The sequence below is a fragment of the Vombatus ursinus genome, unplaced genomic scaffold (genome assembly GCF_900497805.2).
Source record: "Vombatus ursinus unplaced genomic scaffold, bare-nosed wombat genome assembly UNPS02015255.1, whole genome shotgun sequence".
Classification (NCBI taxonomy): domain Eukaryota; kingdom Metazoa; phylum Chordata; class Mammalia; order Diprotodontia; family Vombatidae; genus Vombatus; species Vombatus ursinus.
This window is the reverse complement of record NW_020955033.1, coordinates 37,210,759-37,231,484: the sequence shown is the minus strand read 5'-3', so window position 1 is coordinate 37,231,484 and position 20,726 is coordinate 37,210,759. Positions and strand designations below refer to the sequence as shown.

General features: G+C 35.4%; 1 protein-coding gene across 1 annotated transcript in view; it reads right to left on the bottom strand.

Moving 5' to 3' along the window:
- The window catches only part of LOC114031870 (vesicle-associated membrane protein-associated protein A), a 49,645-nt gene that overhangs the window by 8,187 nt on the left and 20,732 nt on the right, over positions 1-20,726 (bottom strand). The window contains exon 2 of the mRNA XM_027847055.1: positions 4,981-5,133. Within this exon, the coding sequence (XP_027702856.1) occupies positions 4,981-5,133 (153 nt within the window). The remainder of the gene's footprint in view (positions 1-4,980; positions 5,134-20,726) is intronic.

Sequence of the window (20,726 nt, the reverse complement as noted above, 5' to 3'; positions counted from 1 at the left end):
AATAACAGAATTAGCCTAATGGTAAAAGAGACACAAAAATTCACTGAAGAAAACAACTCTTTAAAAAGCAAAATAGGCCAAATGGAAAAAGAGGTACAAAAGTTCACTGAAGAAAACAATTCCTTAAAAATGAGACTTTGGCAAGCTGAAGCTAATGACTCCATGAAACATCAAGAAACAATAAAACAAAGTCAAAAGAATTTTTAAAAATAGGGGCAGTTAGGTGGTGCAGTGGATAGAGCACCAGCCCTGGATTCAGGAGGACCTAAGTCCAAATTCGGTCTCAGACACATAACATTTAACTGGCTGTGTGACCCTGGGCAAGTCACTTAACCCCCACTGCCCAACCAAAAAAACCAAAAACCAAAAACCAAAAAACCAAAAAAAAAAATTTTTTTAAATAAAAGAAAATGTGAAATATCTTATTTGAAAAACTAACCTGAAAAATAGATCAAGGCGAGATCTGGACTACATGAAACCCATAATTTAAAAGAAAAAGGAGCCTAAATATCATATTTCACTGAACTATAAAGAAAAACTGTCTTGATATTCTAGAACCAGAGAAAAAGTAGAAACTGAAACAATTCACCAATCACTTCCCGAAAGGTCTTTTTCCTTTTCTTTTGATCTCTTTAGGGTACAGACCTAGTAGTGGTATTGCTGGGTCAAAGGGTATGCACAGAAAAAGAGTTCTTCAGCAACTCTTTTTATGGTGAAAAAGAATTGGAACTTGAGGGAATACTCTTCAACTAAGGAATGGCTGAACAAGTCATGGCATAAGATTGTGAAGAAATGACAAGGAGGATGATGTCAGAAAAACATGGCAAGCCCTATTTGAACTAACGTAAAGCAAAGTGAGAAAAACCAGGAGATCATTGTGCACAGTAACTGCAATGTTGTAATGACGATCAACTGTGGAAAAACTTAAGCTACTCTTATCAATACAACGACCAAAGACAATTCCAAAGGACTCATGATGAAAAATGCTATCCACCCAAAGAGAAAGAACTGAAGAACTCTGAGTGCAAACTGAATTAAAGTTTTCTCATTTTCTTTTCTTTTCTTGCTTTGTCTTGGTATGATATAGTTAATATGGAAACTGTTTTGCATTTTACATGTATAATTGGTATATTCCTTGCTTTCTCAGTGCGTGGGGAAATGGCAGGAGAAAGGGAGATAATCTGGAACTCAAAAAACATTTTTAAAAGAATGTTAAAATTTTTAAAAGGAAAAAAGAACACCCATGAGCTATATTTCTAAGTCAGACTTGGGAAAACAGCCTGTCAAAAAATGTACTTAATAGGGACAACTAGGTGGCACAGTGGATAGAGCACCAGCCCTGGATTCAGGAGCACCTGAGTTCAAATTTGGACTCAGACAGATAACACTTACTAGCTATGTGACCCTGGGCAAGTCACTTAATCCCATTGCTTAGCCAAAAAAAAAAAAAAATGTACTTAATAACCAAAGTGATTAAAGTGTGGTTTCATCATAAAGTATTAAAGACTATGTGGAATGACTGTCAGGGACACCCTGTGATTCAGAATTTCAGCAAGGAATCTGCTCTGTGTATGGGCCAATTCTTAAATGAGAAGACCATGAACTTCCTTAGGTTCTCCTAGATTTTCAAACTTCCAGTGAAGGCCCTCAATTTGGTCCTTCCAAACAAGGTACAGTCTATAAGCTAGCAATCTTGTTAGCAAATCTTGCAAACTCAATGCCAAATCATATTTGTTTTTTTTAAATTGCCACAAAAGTAGAATACGTTATACATTAAGTTTTTTAAAGATGTAAAAAAAAAAGCCTGAAATAATTTAATAAATTTAATTATTTTACTTTGTCCCAATTAATTTGTACAACACTGTATGCCTGGGAGAAAATTACACCCATCAAAGGTGATGAGCTTACCAAAAGCTTGTAAAACAATAAGATAAAAGAGATGAGGAAAGAATTTGGAGGACATTCAAAATCAGGAGCATGATATGGATGATAATTCAGCAAAAAAGCCTGAGTTATTCAAACAGGTGGGAGGTAAACCAGAAGAAGAGTTTCCTAAAAACCAGGGGGGAGTAAGAATCCAAGAAAAGAGGTTAATCAGCAAGTGTCAAATAATGAAGAAATAAAAAAAAAAGAATAAAGATTTAGAAAAGAACATCAAACTAGCAAGTAAGAAATCACCAGTGGGGGTAGAGTCAAGATGGCAGAGTAAAAGAAGTGACTTGCTTGAGCTCTCTCCCAAACCCCTCCAAATACCTGTAAAAAACAAATGGCTCCAAACAAATTCTAGAGCAGCAGAACCCACAAAAAGACAAAGTGAAAAAAATTTCCAGCCCAAGACAACCTAGATGGTTGATGGGAAAGGTCTGCTGAGACAGGCTGGGAGAGGAGCGCAGTTCAGTGTGGGCTGCACAGACAAAGACAGGGCTCAGCAAACCTAGAGCAGGCCTCAGGGGACTGAATCACAGGCAGCTATGGAGATTTCCAGACTTTTCAACCCACAAACACCAAAGACAACTTAGAAGTAGGAAAGGTAGGAAAGGTCTTTTCGGATCTTGGTGACAGAGGAGCTCAGTCTGGCCCCAGTCCTGGCACAGCCCCAGGGTAGTGGCTTCTTCAGGAGTTCTCAGCCCAAACGGGGGGAGGGGGGATCAAGCAACTGATCAGAGGGGGATTGCAAGGATCTCTTTGTTGGTGCTGAGGCAGGATTTTCTTGTTTTGCCCCTGCTTGGATCTGGGTCACAGTCCTGGGTGGCAGTCCTGGGGCCAGGAGGAGTGTGGGCATGGTGAAGAGGGAATCCTCCTCACAGTTCTATGGCAGAAAAGACTGCTTGTGGTCACTCATAGACCAGAGCACAGGCCAGGAAAGGAATAAACACCTTGCCTTTGATCAAAGCACTTTGGAAAAACTGAAAATTTATAGGTCCCTAGAAGTATCTCTGAAAACAGCTGCACAAAACCCCCGAAGCTTGAAACAGTACATCCTCCACATTGGAAGCAGACCCCTACTTAACAAAGAGTTTAATAGTTAAGTAATTGGCTGGGAACATGAGCAAACAGAGCAAAAAATGTCAGACCATAAAATCTTACTTTGGTGACAAAGAAGATCAATACATACAACCAGAAGAAGACAACAAAGTCAAAGTTCCTACATCCAAAGCCTCCAAGAAAAATATGAATCAGTCCCAGGCCATGAAAGAGCTCAAAAAGGATTCTGAGAAGCAAATAAGAGAAGTAGAGGAAAAATTGGGAATAGAAATAAGAGTGATGCAAGAAAATCATGAGAAATAAATCAACAGCTTGCTAAAGGAGACCCCAAAAAATACTGAAAATAACATCTTAAAAAATAGACTAACCCAAATGGCAAAAGAGGTCCAAAAAGCCAATGAAGAGAAGAATACCTTAAAAAGCAGAATTGGACAAATGGAAAAGGAAGCCCAAAAACTCATTGAAGAAAATAATTCCTTAAAAATTAGAATGGAGCAAATGGAAACTAATGACTTTATAAGAAATCAAGAAACTATAAAACAAAATCAAAAGAATGAAAAAATAGAAGAAAATGTGAAATCTCTCACTGAAGAAACAACGGACCTGGAAAACAGATCCAGGAGACGTAATTTAAAAATTATTGGACTACCTGAAAGCCATGATCAAAAAAAGAGCCTAGATACCATCTTTCAAGAAATTACCAAGGAAAACTGCCCTGATATTCTAGAACCAGAGGGTAAAATAGAAATTGAAAGAATCCACCCATTACCTCCTGAAAGAGATCCCCAAAGGAAAACTCCCAGGAATATTATAGCCAAATTCCAGAGTTTCCAGGTCAAGGAGAAAATATTGCAAGTAGCGAGAAAGAAACAATTCAAGTATTGTGGAAACACAATCAGGATAACACAAGATTTAGCAGCTTCTACATTAAGGGACTGCAGGGCATGGAATACACTATTCTGGAGGGCAAAGGAGATAGGATTACAACCAAGAATCAGCTGCCCAGCAAAACTGGGTATAATTCTTCAGGGAAAAAAATGGTCATTCAATGAAATAGAGGACTTTCAAGCATTCAAGAGGTATTCAGATTGCAAGCCATCTTGGGGTGTGGGGAGTGGAGAGATGGGGAGAAAATCTGAAACTCAAAATCCAGTGGGAGTGAATATTGAACACTAAAAATAAATTTTTTTTTTTAAATCACAATAACCTTTAGAGAGAATAGTTTCAATTGTGTAATGATGTGGGAAACAAAACTGAAGGAAGTTGAGAATGGAGAGAAGTCTAAGCAGTATGTATAGGCAGATTTTACTAAGAAATTTTCTACGTGAATGGAGAAATATAGGAAAAGAGCTTGAGAATGACTGGGTCAGGTCAGAGTTTTTTTAAAGGATGGAAGAAACCTAAATGTGTTTGTAGAAAACAGGAAATAAACTAACAGGCAAAGAGAAATTGAAGATTGGGAGAAGTCAAACAGATTTACTTGTCTGTAGTGTGGCACTGTTGGCCAAGATCACCAACCAAATCAGTGGACTAAGGAAACTAGCTGTTGGACAAGCTTGACAGGAAGACATGTTTAGATGTGGTGCCAAGAAGGCAGTGATAGTGAGTCATTTTGAGTTCCTAAACAAGATACTTCCATGGGTATGGTGCCTACAGAATAAAAGTAATATAAGTCAAAGTCAAAGGCTTTGGCTCTAGACCAGGATGGTTAACAAAGGGAATATTTAAAAAAAAAAGAAAGAAAGAAACATAAAGATAATTTAGTAAACAATTAGATGTATGTGGCTAATAGACTTTTAAAAATAACAATTTTGACTACCACCCCCCTCCCAACTGTCTGTCACATTGCAAATAAAAGAAAAGGTGATTTTCTAGAATAGTTTGTACCTGTGTAACATCATTGTTAAAATCATCAGAAAAACTGGAAAGCTCTGAATGAACATAATTGCAAGTCATTCAAACAAATCCATAGAACCCATATTAACTATTCAGTACCTGAAACAGTTACAGTCAACCCTGGATCAATAATTCCACTGTTCGGCCTCACACAGTACCGACGAGGTGCTGTTGTCTTCACTTTGAAACATACTTTTCTGTCTGATGGATTTCGAAGTTTAAGATTTGTAGTGACTACATCTGTGAAGGGGCCTGTAATTTAAAAAAAAAATACTCATTGACAGTACAACAAAAAAGTTTGTTTTACAACTCGGAAAAAGTTAAATGAACTTCGTAACAGAAGGAAAATTACTAGGAGTATAAAGACACATATTCCAGTCCTAACTCTGCCACTAATTGGATAAGTGACACTGGACAACTCACAGTTGCTTTGGGACTCATTCTCAACTGGATTCCCTAGCAGTAAGTAATTTCCTGATCCTCCTCAAAAAAGTTAACTTACATTTACTTAGTATCTATTTTTCTTAATTTGTGTACATGGTTGCCCCACCTCCTAAGGTACTTGAGGGCAGGAACAGTATCATTTTTGTCTCTGTATCCTCAGCACCTAGTAGTGTTTACTATAGTAAGCACTTAATAAATGTTTGTTGGCGGAATAAACTGTAAAAATAATTGTTAAAATGAAGTGTAATCAGAACCATGAAAATGATAAATACAATGACTACAATAAACAAAAACTGAAAAAGAATGTTACAAAATTATAATGATCAAGGTTAGTCTCAAAAGAGAGACATTGGAAGATAACCTCCCTCACTTCTTTGTAGACAAGACATGGAGCACTATATATGATTAGACTTTTCTGATGTGTTGGTTAGTTTTGTTGTGCTATTTTGTCTATTTTTTTAAAATAAAAATAATTCTCTATGTGGGAGAACAAGATATAAATTGGGAAATGTAGGTAATATATACAAGCAGAAGGTTAATGAAATTTATATACATAACCCAAATGTCTTATGTGGACAGTTATTTGGTTTATGAAAAATGTTTATATACAATAATTCAAAAATAAAATCCTTTTTCTCTGCCAAGTCATAGAATCATAAGATTAGAACTAGAAGGGCCTTTGGACATCATCTAGTCAAATGCCTTCTTTTTACAGACTAGGAAACTGATGTCGAGACTTTTTTATGCATATAATAAATGGCAGAAATGGAACTTGAATACAACTCCTTTGACTCCAAATCCAAGACTCCTTTCTACTACTAACGTCAATTATACCGCAGATTTTCTTTAAAGTCAATCCAAACACTGTGTTGGCTAGTTTTACTGAAACACTTTGTTCCCTCTTTTGTATTCATTACAAAAAAATGGCTTATTGGACAGGGTAGAAGCAAAGGATATATTCAGAAATGCAGGTGATAAAACAACAAAATATAAGTAATTTTTACTTTAATAAACAATATATGTCTTATAAAGAAATGTCCCAAGGAGCAAAGAGGAATAGTAATGTAAACATTTTAACAGACCACTTAATTAGATGATTTCCCTTTATACCTTTAACAGGTCAAATATCTGAAATTCTTAGGGGGTAGCAGCATCTCTCTATTGCTGCCACCAGTCTTTGACCTAGCCTACAGGGCAAAATTCCAGAGTCCAGCCTGAACCAGATCAAAATGCAACTAGGAAAGTTTAACAGAACAAATAAAAATATCATACCACACAGTTAATGTTGATTTGTGGTATTCTAAGTCAATATGCAGCTTACAGGGATCTGTTTCTATTTGAGTTTGAACATCACTGTTCTAAAGCTATTCCAACTCCACTAAACTGCCGGTAAAAAAGCACTTCTTCTTCTTGGTTCACCTAAGATAAGGTTTGAGGTGTTTTGTTTTTTGCTTTTTAATTTTTACTTAACAAGCAGCTCAAGGTAAAAAAAAAAAAAAGTAATTAACACCAAATACAGAGACCAAATGAATTTACAAAGCATAGAAATCTCATTCTCCAGCATCTATCATCTATGCACAGATGGCTGACAATTTACAAGTCTAAATTGGCTTAGTACCTATCAAACCTAGTCTCCATATCGAAATCTCTCTCATAAACTTTGTTATTAGGCTGACATTTAGTAAAGTCTAAATCATTTAATGCCCTGGAGATAGCCTTTGGAAAGGTGCCAAGATCTGAAATCAACTTCCTCTCTCTTCCACCTCTAAAACAAACATCTCCTGTTGCACTACCACCAAATTCTGATCCAGCAGAGCTTCAACAGACACGATATCTAATTAACATTTCACAATTGTCCTGGTCTAGCTGCCAATTCCAACCACTACTCAATTCCTAAGGTCAAAGGATCACAGATTTCGTGCTAGAAGGAATATGTGCATCATTGTATCCAACCTCTCTTATTTTACAGATGAGGAAACTGAGGTCCAGAGATGGGACATGATTCACCCAAGGTCACACAGAAAATAGCACGGCTAGGATATGAACCCAAAAGTCCAGTACTCTTTCCACTATACCCCTCTTGCAAGTTCTTACCTTCCAAATCATAAACTGACTACCCAGACCATACTATATAAATTAATCTTCTTACAATACCCTGTCTATGTATGTATGTATGTGTATGTCTATGTATGTATGTATGTATGTATGTATGTATGTATGTAATTCCACTAACAAGAAAGGGTTATTTCATCACACTTCCTTTAGTGACTGGCTCCCTATTTCCTAAAAACCAGTTAGGTGATAGAGTGGATAAAGTACTGAACTTGGATTCAGGAAGACCAAACAAATCCTGGCTCAGATATTTATTAGTTATGTGATCTGGGAAGAAGTCATTTAACTTCTTTTAGCCTCAGTTTCCTTCTATGTAAAATTGGGGAAAAAATAGCACCTACTTCACAGAGTTATTTTAAGGATCAAGTGAAATAATGTTTTAAGTGCTTTGCAAATCTTTAAAGCACTCTACAAATACTAGGTATTATTAGGAAACCTAAAAGAATAAATACAAACTCCTTTAATGGCCTCCAAATCTAACCACGACAAATCTTTTTAGTCCAATTCAGGTGGTGCGGTAGATAGAGCTCAGGGCCTAGAATCAATCAGATTTGACTTCAAATCTATCCTTAGATAGTGTGACCCTAGGTACTTAACCTATCTGCCTCAGTTTCCCATTTTGTAAATGGGGATAATAATAGCACCTTACCTCCCAGGGTTGTTGTGAGGATCAAATGAGATAATTATAAAGCACTTAGCATTGTAACTGGCACATAATAAACACTATAAATGTTAGTTATTATCATCATAGCTGTAATTTTTAATCCTAATCCACACTTCCTTTCCCGCTACACGCATTAGTGCAAGGGTTCTTCCCATTCTTCCATGCCCGTAAGTCTGAAATACACTTGATCCCTCCTCGGTTTTGCTTGTTGAAATCCTTTTCTTCCTTCCTTTAAGGTTACTTCTTCCATGAAGCCTTCCTTCCCTGATTTTCTTGATAATAAGATTCAAGTTAAGTCTCCCAAATCCCACTGAGACATGATTTTCTTCCCAGTCAAAAGTGGTCCTACCCTCCTGTAAAGTCAATGCACACTCTACTGTATGTATAAACATTTCTATGAATGTCTCTTTTACTCCTTCCAGACAACACCCTCAAAGATTGTGATTTACTAATCGGTGTCACCCTTAGCACCTGCTATCTTGCACAAAGCAGGCACTTAATAAAAATTGCATCAGTAGATCACTTCAAGCATTAAAATTCAGAATCTGTAAGTTGAATAATTTAAGAAATATAGTATACTATCAAATGAAACATTTGATCCTAAGTTGGATTTGTAGCTAAATCTATTACCCTGAAATAAAATGGGATTTGACACGTTGTCAAATTGGAGGACCAGGAAGGATATCGTTTTTAATACATTTCAATGTATTTGGTCACAAGCAGAAGCTATAAATACACTACACTAAAGAAGATTTACTGTTTATAGACCCATTACTGCTTTTCAGCAAGAGGGGTGAGTTTGTGAGGAAAGATAAGGGAATTCTGTTTGGGACATGCTGAATTCAAAATATATGATAAGTAAATGATGCAAAAAAGAACAGAACTCATCAGGAGAGAGTCTAGAACAGTTAGGTGATGCAATGAAAAGAACAGACTTGACATCAAGAAGATTTGATTTCAAATCATGATCCACTCAAGGGCAGGTGACATACAAAGTAGCCAAAGGCTGAATAGCACCAAAAAATGATGAGCTATGTAGCATGACTAATCCAATGTAACTTAACTAAGTTACTAAATGTAACTTAAACTACTTCAGGCAAAAGTAACAAAAATGGCCTAGCACAATCTATATATCTAGGGGGACAAAAACAAAGCAATGTGCTCAGCTGATCACAGTTTGAGAGGTCAAAGTAGTTCCTACTTGAACAACTTTGTTACCTTTAATTAAACTAATAGCAACTGAAAATCCCTAGGGGATGTCAGCAGCATGCCCATCGTTACCCACAAGTTAGTATGCTTTCTGATTCTGTACCTATCTTCCTATAAAGTAAAAAGCATCTTTAAGGTTTAAGTCAGACCACTCTTCTCTAAGGAGACTTCCCCTCCAGCTAGTCAATTATATTCCCAAATCACTTTGGTTTGTATTTCCTTTGCTCCCTTCACTTCCTACCTTTTATTATACGTGTGTGCACGTTTGAGGGCGCGTGTGTATTCTCTAAGAAGAATGTAACCTCCTAAACAGCAGGGGTTGTAATAATGATAATAATTACAACAACTAGAACTTACATAGTATTTCAAGGTTGGCAAAGTTCTTTACAAAAATCTAAGTTTATTCTCACAACTCTGGAATGTCGGTGCCATTATTATCCCCATTTTACAGATGAGAAAACTAAAGCAGACAGAAATTAAATGACCTGCCCAGGGCCACACAACTAGTAACTCTCTTGAAGTCAAATCTGAACTTGGATCTTCCTATCTCACAGTCCATAACCCTAATCATTGTACTTCCTAGATGACTATCAGATAATAAATGTTTGGTAAGAAGAAAAAAAGGGAATGCAATTCTGCAGTTTGGATTGAGATTATGCCAAAACACCAGATACTATCCACAATAAAAATTATTAGGAGCCAATTAGGAGTGTAATATGACACTCTGAATTTGTCTCACCTAGTAAAAATTATTAAAGGTAAGCTGAGAGTAAAACAACTTTTTAGGCCATGTACTGAATCTCTGATCTCTTTTATATATAATAAAAATAACTGAACAATAACTGAATCAATCACCAAGCACTTAACTTCAGCAATCAACATGGCTAAAAAACATAAACTTCTGGATACACAAAAAAAAGAATTTTAACCACTAACTGGACCAATGTTTTCTTTTTCTTTTCTTTTTTTTTTTTTTTTTTGTAAGTGAGGCAATTGGGGTTAAGTGACTTGCCCAAGGTCACACACCTAGCACATGTCAAGTGTTGGGTCTGAGGCCGGATTTGAACTCAGGTCCTCCTGACTTCAGAGCCAGTGCTCTATCCACTGCGCCACCTAGCTGCCCCAACCAATGTTTTCAATCATGTGGGTGACCAATTTTTTGTAAAGTATCACCACTCTTTTCTACCTTGATAAGGGCACTGAACAGAACTTAACCTTTTTTAATGAGTATCTATTATAAATTATTGTACTATATTCCAAATGGAAACTTCATGAAATGCTTAACTAAATCCACACTATGTTCAGAATACCCCTTGGAATTTTGCTTTCCTGAATATATCTCTGAAATCAGCATAACATCTAGATATTAGCCCTTCAATGAGTACAAGATATACAAATAAAGTCTACTATCCTGGTGCAAATTTACTCAAAGGCTGAATTATCTTTCCCCTAAGTCCCTAAGTGGTTTTACTGCACTTAATGCAATTCAATTCAATTCAGCATGCATTTATTAAGCTCTATACTACATGTAAGGACCATATCAGACCTGGGAACAGAAGCAGTTGTCAGCAAAGATCTTTAATTGGGGGGGGGGGGGCAGAGCAGACACAGACAGACAGGAGTATAACTTTGTAAGTAGAAACAAAATAATTTGAAAAGTATGGTAGAGGACTGAACAACTAGGAGGATGAGAACAGGTTTACGTAGGAAGGAGTAGCACTTCTCCAAGCTATGAAGGAAGCTAATAATCCTAAGACACAGAAGCAAGGAGAGAGTGTGTTCCAAATATAAAGGATAGATAGCGCTTTGCAAAAGCAGAGGGGGGGGAACTGGAATGCTAAATAAATAGCAAGATTGGCTGCAACAAAGAGTACAAGAAGGGAACTATACGAAAAGTCTGCAAAGGTTAAGTTTAAAGCTAAACTGTTTAAGGCTTTGAATAACAGCCTAAACAATATCCTAGATTTAATACAGAGCCACAGAAGGCTTTCACACAACATAGTCAAATCTGTGCCTCGAAAAGATGATTTTGGCAGCCATAGATGGGATGGAATAGAGAGGAGAGACTGGAAACAGGGGGGCAATTAGGAGACTACTGTGAACAGGCCAGGTGAGAGATGATGAAGAAAACTAAGAAAATGGCTGTACCAGTAGAAAAAAATTATTTGTTTTTGTAGCAGTAGAAAAAAACTAATGGAAGGGGATGATGTAAAGGCAGACTTCACAACTAAATGAACATGAAAGACCGTGGCCCATCAGAAAGATTGTTGGATTTGAAAACAAAGGCCCTGGAGTCAAGTCCAGACACTGCTTGTGATGAATAAATCAACCTCATTGGGCTTCAGTATCCTCATCATCCATAAAATTATTTCTATCAGATATCTTCTAAGGTTACAATTAAACCTTCTAGTTCTTAAATCTGTAATTCTTAAGAGGGGAAAGGGAATAGTTATGATGAATCCAAAGGAAACAAATGTCCTGAAACTCTCACTTTCACATCTTTTCGTTTTTTATTTTAACTATTCAAAAGAATAAATAAAATTCAATTCACTCTTTAATTTCATTAGCTTTAACTACCAGAAAACACCACCACCTTGTGGATTTTTAGGATATTGTCATTAATGAACATTAAAACCATGCTCCATTTCTGCAAATTTTTGTTTCAATTTTTTATGGAAATATTCTAAAATTATCCTACTTCCCTACCTCCCTACATATTGACCAGAATACTGTCATGAGGTTCAATGAGATACAAGATATACCTGAGCATAACAAATAATCAAGATTGTATTGTAAATTAAAAGCCTATTATCAGTCAATAGTTTCAACTTTATTCAACTTTATCTATAGGTAAGTACTATATCTTTTACTTAAATTTAAATCAACTACATCTTTTACAGAAACTGCAGAAAAATAAAATTAACTGGTTTGACTTATAGGATCCCATGTTTATCAAGAATTAAAATGGTTAAAAAGCAAACGGAGCCATGACATAGTGGCAAAAGAATCTGGATAATTCATAAATTAAGATAATCAGTTTTTTAAAAATAAAATCAATTGCTAAATATATAAAACTCTGGAAATAGAAATCAGTATTCTGTTTTAATACCATTCTTGGGGATAATGGTTCAAGACCTCCCCACAAGTCAGGCTGTATCAAAAAAAAAGTTGGTATATACATACATACATATGTGTGTGTGTGTATATATGTATATGTATATGTATGTATGTATGTATCCTTGGGGGGGGGGGGGCGAGGCAATTGGGATTAAGTGACTTGCCCAGAGTCACACAGCTATTAAGTATTATGTGTCTGAGGCCGCATTTGAACTCAGGTCCTCCTGATTCCAGGGCCAGTGCTCTATCCACTCACTATGCCACCTAGCTGCACCATATATGTATATCTTAACAAAACACTGTACTAGGTAATCACTAATTAGAGAAAATCTCATGTCCTTTAAACACTTAATTAAGAGTCTTCTTTGGTCCTGACCTGTGATCTTCATTTGTTGAAAAAATTCCTAATGAGGAAATTTCCTTCACTAATTAAGATCAGAAACTATATGCCAATTTAAAATCTAAAGAGAGTTGCCTGAAACACTACCAGTATTTGTCATTACCTGACTCAAGGCCAAAACAAATTCAACTATAGAAAGCTGCATCTTAATAAAATAATGTTAATAATTACATAACACTTGGTTCAAAGTGCCATATTAAAGAATTAGGACAAACTTTCAACATAGACCAAATTCACTTTAACAATTTAACACCTCAATTTCTTTAAAATTCAACACATCTTATGTGGAAATTTATAAAAGTGACAGGTTTCAATAAATTCAGGCCTATAAGCCAGGGTTACCCATTTTAGAAACCAAAATGTATCTTTATTTTAGTGTTAACATCGAGGGGAATATCGTAATGTGCACAGTAATTCATTTTTACAATAGTCCAGAAATAAACTGTCCTATTTATTAGGAAATCTTCAGGATGCTTATTATTACCAACTCAATCCTCATATCAACTTCATTTTATTTCATGGCTACAGATAGTACTCCTAAAACCCAGTTACTTTTTAATTGTACTTTTTTTTAATTAGCAAAAAATCTCCCTTCTGATTATTTCCCAATACCCCTCCCTGAGAACAAAAGAAAAACAAAATCCCTGTTACAAACATGTATAGTCAAGCAAAACAAAATTCTGCATTGATCGTGAACCAAAAAAAAATACACACACACACATACCATTCCACAATATCAAGATGTAGGTAGTATATTTCATCATTATTCCTCTGGAATCATGGTTGGTTATTATGTTGATCAGAGTGCCTAATTTTTTCAAAGTTGTTTATCTTTACAATATTATTGTCACTGTATAACTTGTTCTCCTGGATCTGTTCATTCACTCTGCAACTGATACAAATTTTCCCAAGTTTCTTGGAAATCATCCCCTTCATCATTTCTTAGATCATATTAGTATTACATCACCTTTATACAACATAACTTTGTTTGGCCATTCCCCATTTATGGGCACCCCTTCAGATTTCCATTCTTTACAACCTCAAAAACAGCCATCTGTATTTTTGTACATCTTTAAGAGTTTTATTTAGCTTCGGACTAAGCTCTTTCTTAATCTACACCTTCCCTCTAATTTCCTTCTCTCCCTTCTTCCCATTCCCTATCTCTCATTTCCCTGTATCTATACATTTAGGTATCCAACTGAGTGCGTGCGTGTGTGTGTGTGTGTGTGTGTGTGTGTGCGCGCGCTGCACAAGAATTTGTCCATCAGGAAGACTCTTGATTACTACTACTAGAAAAAGAACCTATGAATCGATATTATCAGTACATTGTTGATAAGATCATAATTTCACAAGCAGTAATGCAAACTCGTGCCAATCTTCAAGATCATTTTTACTAGTCCAAGCAAGAAAACTCTACCCAATTCTATTTATCCTATCTCTGATAACAACAGCACCTCAGTTTTATCTCAACTCCAACCTTTAACTCACAGAACCAAAGACCAGGAAACCTTAGCACGTGAGAAACAAAAAAAAAAAATGCAGCAAAATCCACAACTCTTTAGTTATCCAAGTTGTTGTGTTTTGTTTTGTTTTGTTTTTAAGATTAGAAATCTTATTTTCTTGTACTTCATTGTCTCTGAGGTCATAATCCTCCCTTTCATCTTCTATTCATTAAGTACTGTCACAACTTCAAATTTTCTCAGATTCACCCTTTCTTTTCCATTTTCACTGCCACTCCAGGTCCTCATTATCTAACCCTTATATTCTGCTACAAGCAAATCCCTCTTAGGTCTACCTATGTCTAAACTCTCCCTAAAACAAAATTCACCAAACACCTAACAGTCTGGTGGCATAGTGCTGAGTGCCTGGAATCAGGAAAACCTGAGTTCAAATCTGATCTTAGACACTAGCTATGTAGCCCTGGCATTACCCTTTGTTTGCTTCAGTTTCTCCATCTGCAAAATGGGGATGCTACCAGTACTTACCTTGCAGGGTTGTTTTGAGTATCAAATGAAGATAATAACTGTAGAAGAGTACTTAAACATAGTATCTGGTATATAACAGGCTCTATAAAAACGTTTATTCTCTTCCACCTTATCATATATTCTGACAAAAAAAAGAAGCTAAAATGATTTCTGCTAATACATCAAATGCAAACTCTCTGCTTGGCTAGCTTACTGTTATGTTGTCCATAATCAAGCTCTACCCTCCTTTTTCCACACTCCTCCCCAAGCAATCGATCAGATCTCCACAACTGTTTCCCTTCAACATTCTCACCTCTCAGTAACTTTGCCCATACTGTACTCTCTCCCAACTATCTATGGTAGCCTATCCTCCTCTATGCTGATCTAAATCTTAGGGTTTCCAAAAGGGATTGAATCCCACCTCCTCAAGGAGACTTTTCTGATTATGAACTTAGAGAAAGAATATAAAGATTAACTTTTACATACATGGAGTGATGAAAAGATTGGAGAAAAGACATGATAATAGCAGGAATTCCAATCTTAATATACCAAAAACAGTCACACCAACAGTGTTAGAAAATCTAAATAAGAAAAATCTGGGAGGATTGCCCCATACTCCTGCCAGATTTGCTTCTGTTGTTAAAAAAAAATTTTTTTTAATCTACGCTTAATTTAAAAAAATATATCTTTTCAGTTTCCATCAAAAAAAAATCAACAAATATGGAAACAGATCTTGGAAGCTACTCACGGAAAACTTTGGGTTATACCATTCTCAATATACAGATACATCCTCAATATATAATATATACCATCCTCAATATACTCTAGATCATACTGATCGAACAAACTACAGATATTGGTTCTACATTTTCCTATTTTATGGTAACTTACCTATTTACAGTCTAAATAATAAGAAGAAGGAACTTTACCAGAAACTGGGAAACACAACCTGGGCTTCTGGTTTGATAAATATCCAAAAACAAATTTTAATTTTGCTACTAAAGAAAAAAAACACCTTTTGGCTGTTGAAAACTGGCACTAGACTGAAACAAGATTCAGTATAGTTTGTCTGACACCTCAGTACCTATAAATTGCAAAATTTTTACCAAAGTTTTAAAATCCATAAAAACCAAATAGAATACTGAGAACATCTACTAAGTGAGATATTTAATTTTTTTCTCATTTAATTCATGACCTATAGTTCTAAGTACGCAAAGAAAATTAAGATAACTTCACTGTATAATTCCAAACTGAGATCATCCAAAAAGATATCGAATGACTAAAAAGTAAAAGAAAAAACAAAAGATATTTGGAATCAAAGGACCTGGGTTCAAATCTTGAGACTGCCGCTTGCTATTACCTAGAAGACTCTGGGAAAGTCACTTGTCCTAGGACCTTAGTTTTCTCATCTGCAATATCAGTGGAATAAATAGCTTAAAAGTCTCTTCTAATTTTAAATCCCAGAATGAAATATAGAAAAGGAAAAAAGAAAAAGCAGTTTGTTGGCCTTAAAAAGCAGGAAAATGAAGTGAATTGATTTGTGTAGCATTTCAATTAGAAAAATAAAGAACTGGGATGATATTAAAAGCAGATTTTAAGAAAGGTAAATCCATTAGGGGGAAAAAAAAACAGGAGTTTTAGGCACTACAAAGTGGAATGGGGCACCCTTCAATCAAAATAGTTACAAAACGTTGAGTAAGAAATTAATATAAAAAGTTATTAACATAAAAGATATGAGATTATCAAAGTCATCATCAGAGCAGGAGATAACCACTGAATTAAAACAGAAGGTAACTTTAAGTGAAAAGGTTTTAAAATTACCTAACTATTGGGGGGAACAAATCAGTTACTTTATTGTTAACATTAACACAAATCTTTTATAATTCCCTAACATTTTATTGAATTTTTTAAAATAATACATTAGCTTTAGCAATAAAATGGTTTATTTATACACCAGAATAGCAACAAAGGCATTTAGAAAACACTTAATAAATGCTTATCAATGTGGTTACAATGTAACACTATTTGAACAGTTTAAAACATGTGGAGATAGTATCTGGTATATAAACAAATTCAACATTTTGTAATCAGCCTATTACCAATCAGCTTATCCTTAAGTCAGGTTAGTTATCCATAGGCTAATTATCCAATTTGTGGATTATTCAAGGTCTTGACTGTTCTCTCTCATGGTTTGCTTTTGTGACACTAATCATTAATACCATGTAGCTAGCACTCAAAAGCAAAATAAAAAAAAAAAGGAAACCTCCAAGCTACTCATTTTTCTACCTAAATCAGAGGGGAAAGTTTATAGAATTGTAAATGACTAATGAGAAACTAATTTTATTAAATACAAAATTAAATTTTCTATATGACCTCCAATCATATGAATACATTGTGATATCTTTATTAAAATAACTTAATTAGGATTAATTGTCAGATAAAAAATAAATTTTATTGTCAACACAAAGAAACAAAAATGCTATAAAATTTTTTGCAAAGACATTGATTCCTTAATCAGTTTTCTGTCTCAAAAATTATCCTAAACTCCATAGGAACTAACCTAAACAATTAAATAGAATGATTAAAAACCAGATGCATTTTATATTTAAAATTCACTAGTACAAACAAAAGGACTAGCCAAAACTTTCGGTGGAAACGAAACTGTTACACTGTATATAAATGTGGACATACTTGCAGAACATTTTTAGCTCCTGCTGGAATATTGTTTGCCATTATACTATTTGATTGATATCTAGGAAGGGAATATGTAAGGTAAATTGAGAGATTATGTGTAGTATACTCAATTATTTTATTACAGAAATAAGAAAAAATGTTGCCAACTTTACACTGCAAAAACTATGAGTACTACCTATTCAGAATCAGTTACTAAGGTTATATAAAGATGGAACTTATGAAAAATCAAACATCTTCATACTCTGGCTAGATACCCCAAATGAATGGCTACATAGAAGGGATTCCCAATCAGGGCTGGACTAAATGAACTTTGAAGACCCTTCCAACTCAAAGTTTTTTATATCTTATTGATTCCTCCTTACATATGACTATGATTTCCAGATGTTTTTGCTAAAAAGGAGAAAATATATGAAAATATATGAAACTATATGAAAAATTAAATTAAAAATCAAACAAGCATAAACTGAACAGGAATTTTGTAAGGAGGCATTGTCCTTCACGCTAACTATATCTTAATAGCATTCTCCTGAATGCTACTACCTACTAACTTTATCAATCAAAAATGGAAATAAGATTAATGGCAAGCAGCAAGATACAGTTGATAAAGTGCTGGACTGGAAAATCAAAGTTCCAGGTTAAGTCTCAACTCTGACACTTTCCAGCTATGTACTAGGGACAAGGAATTTAACCTCTGTGAGCCTTAGTTTCCTCATCTGGAGAGAACAAACTATAGCACCTACTTATCAAGATCAATTTGTGGTTCAGATGAGGATGCAAAGCACTTTGCAAACCTCTCAGAGTTACAGGCAAATAAAACTTCAAAAGTTACAGAGTGGGCACCACATCTGCATTAGTAGATGGGAACTTTCCCACTACCAATGAAATCACAAGTCTGTTGAAAAAACAAAAAACTAAAGTCAGTTACTATCAAGTTCTTTTTTAAATGTTTTCTATTGATGACTTTTTCCTTGAATTTATCAATCCTCCAAACAAAATGCCTTCCCTTGTAACAAATTTTAAAAGAACAAGTTTAAAAAAAAAAAGTTCCACCAAATCAACATATCAACTGCATTTGACAATACATACAATATTCCACAACCACGGTCCCCAACTCCTGCAATGAAGGAAGAAGGTGCATTTTCTCAACTCTCCTAGGGGCCAAGCTTGGTCATTATAATGAAAAAGCAATTAAGTTTTGTTTTATTATACTTTCCATTTATACTGTTACAGTAATTTTGATTACTGTTTTCCTGGTCACTTCGCATGAATTTGCTGAGATCTTCAAGATTCCCTGAAATTTTCTTGTTCATTCTTTCTAACTGAACAGTAAAATTCCATTTCATGCTGTTTCCAAACATTATATAGCAAACACCCTTCTCCTTAAAAAAAAAAAAAGCCACTCCACCACTTATCAACAATATGCACAAAATAGATTATATCTGCTCAAATAAATTTATGAATTTATAATTTTATGACAAATATTAAACATACAATAAAAATAAAGCAATATATTATCACTGACATAGGCTCACAGAAGGGACCCTTTAAGATCATTTTACAGCTGAAGAAAGTGAGACACATAAGGGTTAAGTAACTTGCCCAAGCTAACATAGGCAATAAGTGACTGAACCAGGATTGGAAGCCAGGAAAAGGACTCAAAATTCAGTACACTCTTTCCACTACACCACGATGTCTCTCAGAGTAGCCACCAAAATCTTTAAACCTCCATCCACAACGATGCATTAGGGACCAGAGACAGGGAGCAGCTACAGGTTTATCATGCTCCAGAAGCAGAGAACCCTTGCCTGCCTAGGGAACTTCCTTCCTAACAAGGTAGGAAGAAGATGCTGGGGTCCAGAACCTGACAAGTCAACATGGGAGGGGAGGAGGGAGCCTCCATAGTCCTCATTTCCAAAATAGGCAGGCAGCATGGACTCTAACCCTATCTATTTACAGGTCAAGGAAAGTGAGCAATACTCCATCAGCATGGGATATACTAAACTTCCAATACCCTCTTTCCACGTCCTCCAAAAAGTGAAGAGTCTCCATCCTTTCCCCTGGGCTAATCAACTTCCCTTACCCCAGCCTATCACTATGATGCCAACAACAACCTTCTCACTTTTGTCACCCACCAACAGGTCAAACCAATTAATCATTCGTCTTCCTTTGCTGACTTTTATTCAAACTTTGTTATCACTGGGGGAAGGGGGTTGTATTTGAAACTATCCAATCATTTTTGCCATTGATTTGCCTCCCCACAGAGCTGCACTCCACAGTTGGGAAAACTTCATTACAATGTCTGGCAATTCCCTAATGGATGGGCACCTATTTTGTTTCCAGTCTTTGCTAAGACAGAAAGCATTGTAATTAATACTAATATATACATATAGTATGATCTCTTTTTGAAGAGAACATACTGGCTTCTTTGTGATCACCATTTCCTCTTCTAGATGTTCATTAATTGTAATTTTAATTAATTTGAGAATTTTGCCAAGCCTCTGGGGAGGAAAGGAGAGGTGACATATTTGGAAATGAGGGTAATTTTTAAAAAAGCATCAGTAAAATAATTTTTTTAAAGAATTTTGCTAAAAATCAATGGTCTAAGAAGCCTACAGTTCAAACTCTATTCTCTTCTCTCTTTTGAAATGTGGAATATTTGCTAAAGTTCAGTCCTCCTATTCTCCTCTCTCCTATTCTCCATGATCCTTTACAATTGCTCAGCGGCTGAGCATGCCAGTTCATTCAGTACCCTGGGAAGTAATTCATCTTGGCCTGATAACTTGAATGCATCAAGCTAGGCACTCTCATTACCTCTCAGCTAAATTCCCTATATTAGCTACTTTTATGATGCCCTAAACTAAAACTTGATTCAGAAAACAATGAAAAGCTATTGAAGGATTTTGAGCATCAAGGCAGACGGATGTCATGAGAGCTGTGCATTAGGAAGATTAATCTGACAGCCCAGGGTAGGCTGAATTATCAGGAAAAGAGGCTTGCCACGGGGAAGATCAGCTACTAGTTGAGAGCTAATGAAAAGGCAAACTAGAGTAGTAAAGAAAAGGTCAGAAGAGTTGGGGCAATATTATGGATTAAGATCAATTAGACTTGGCAACTGATTTTATGTGTAGGGAATGAAGAATAAAAGACAGCTTGCATTTCAAATACTTTATGATTATGTAACATTTTCATATACACACATACAAAAATATAATTGGCATAACTCTGCAGGTAGTTAGTGCAA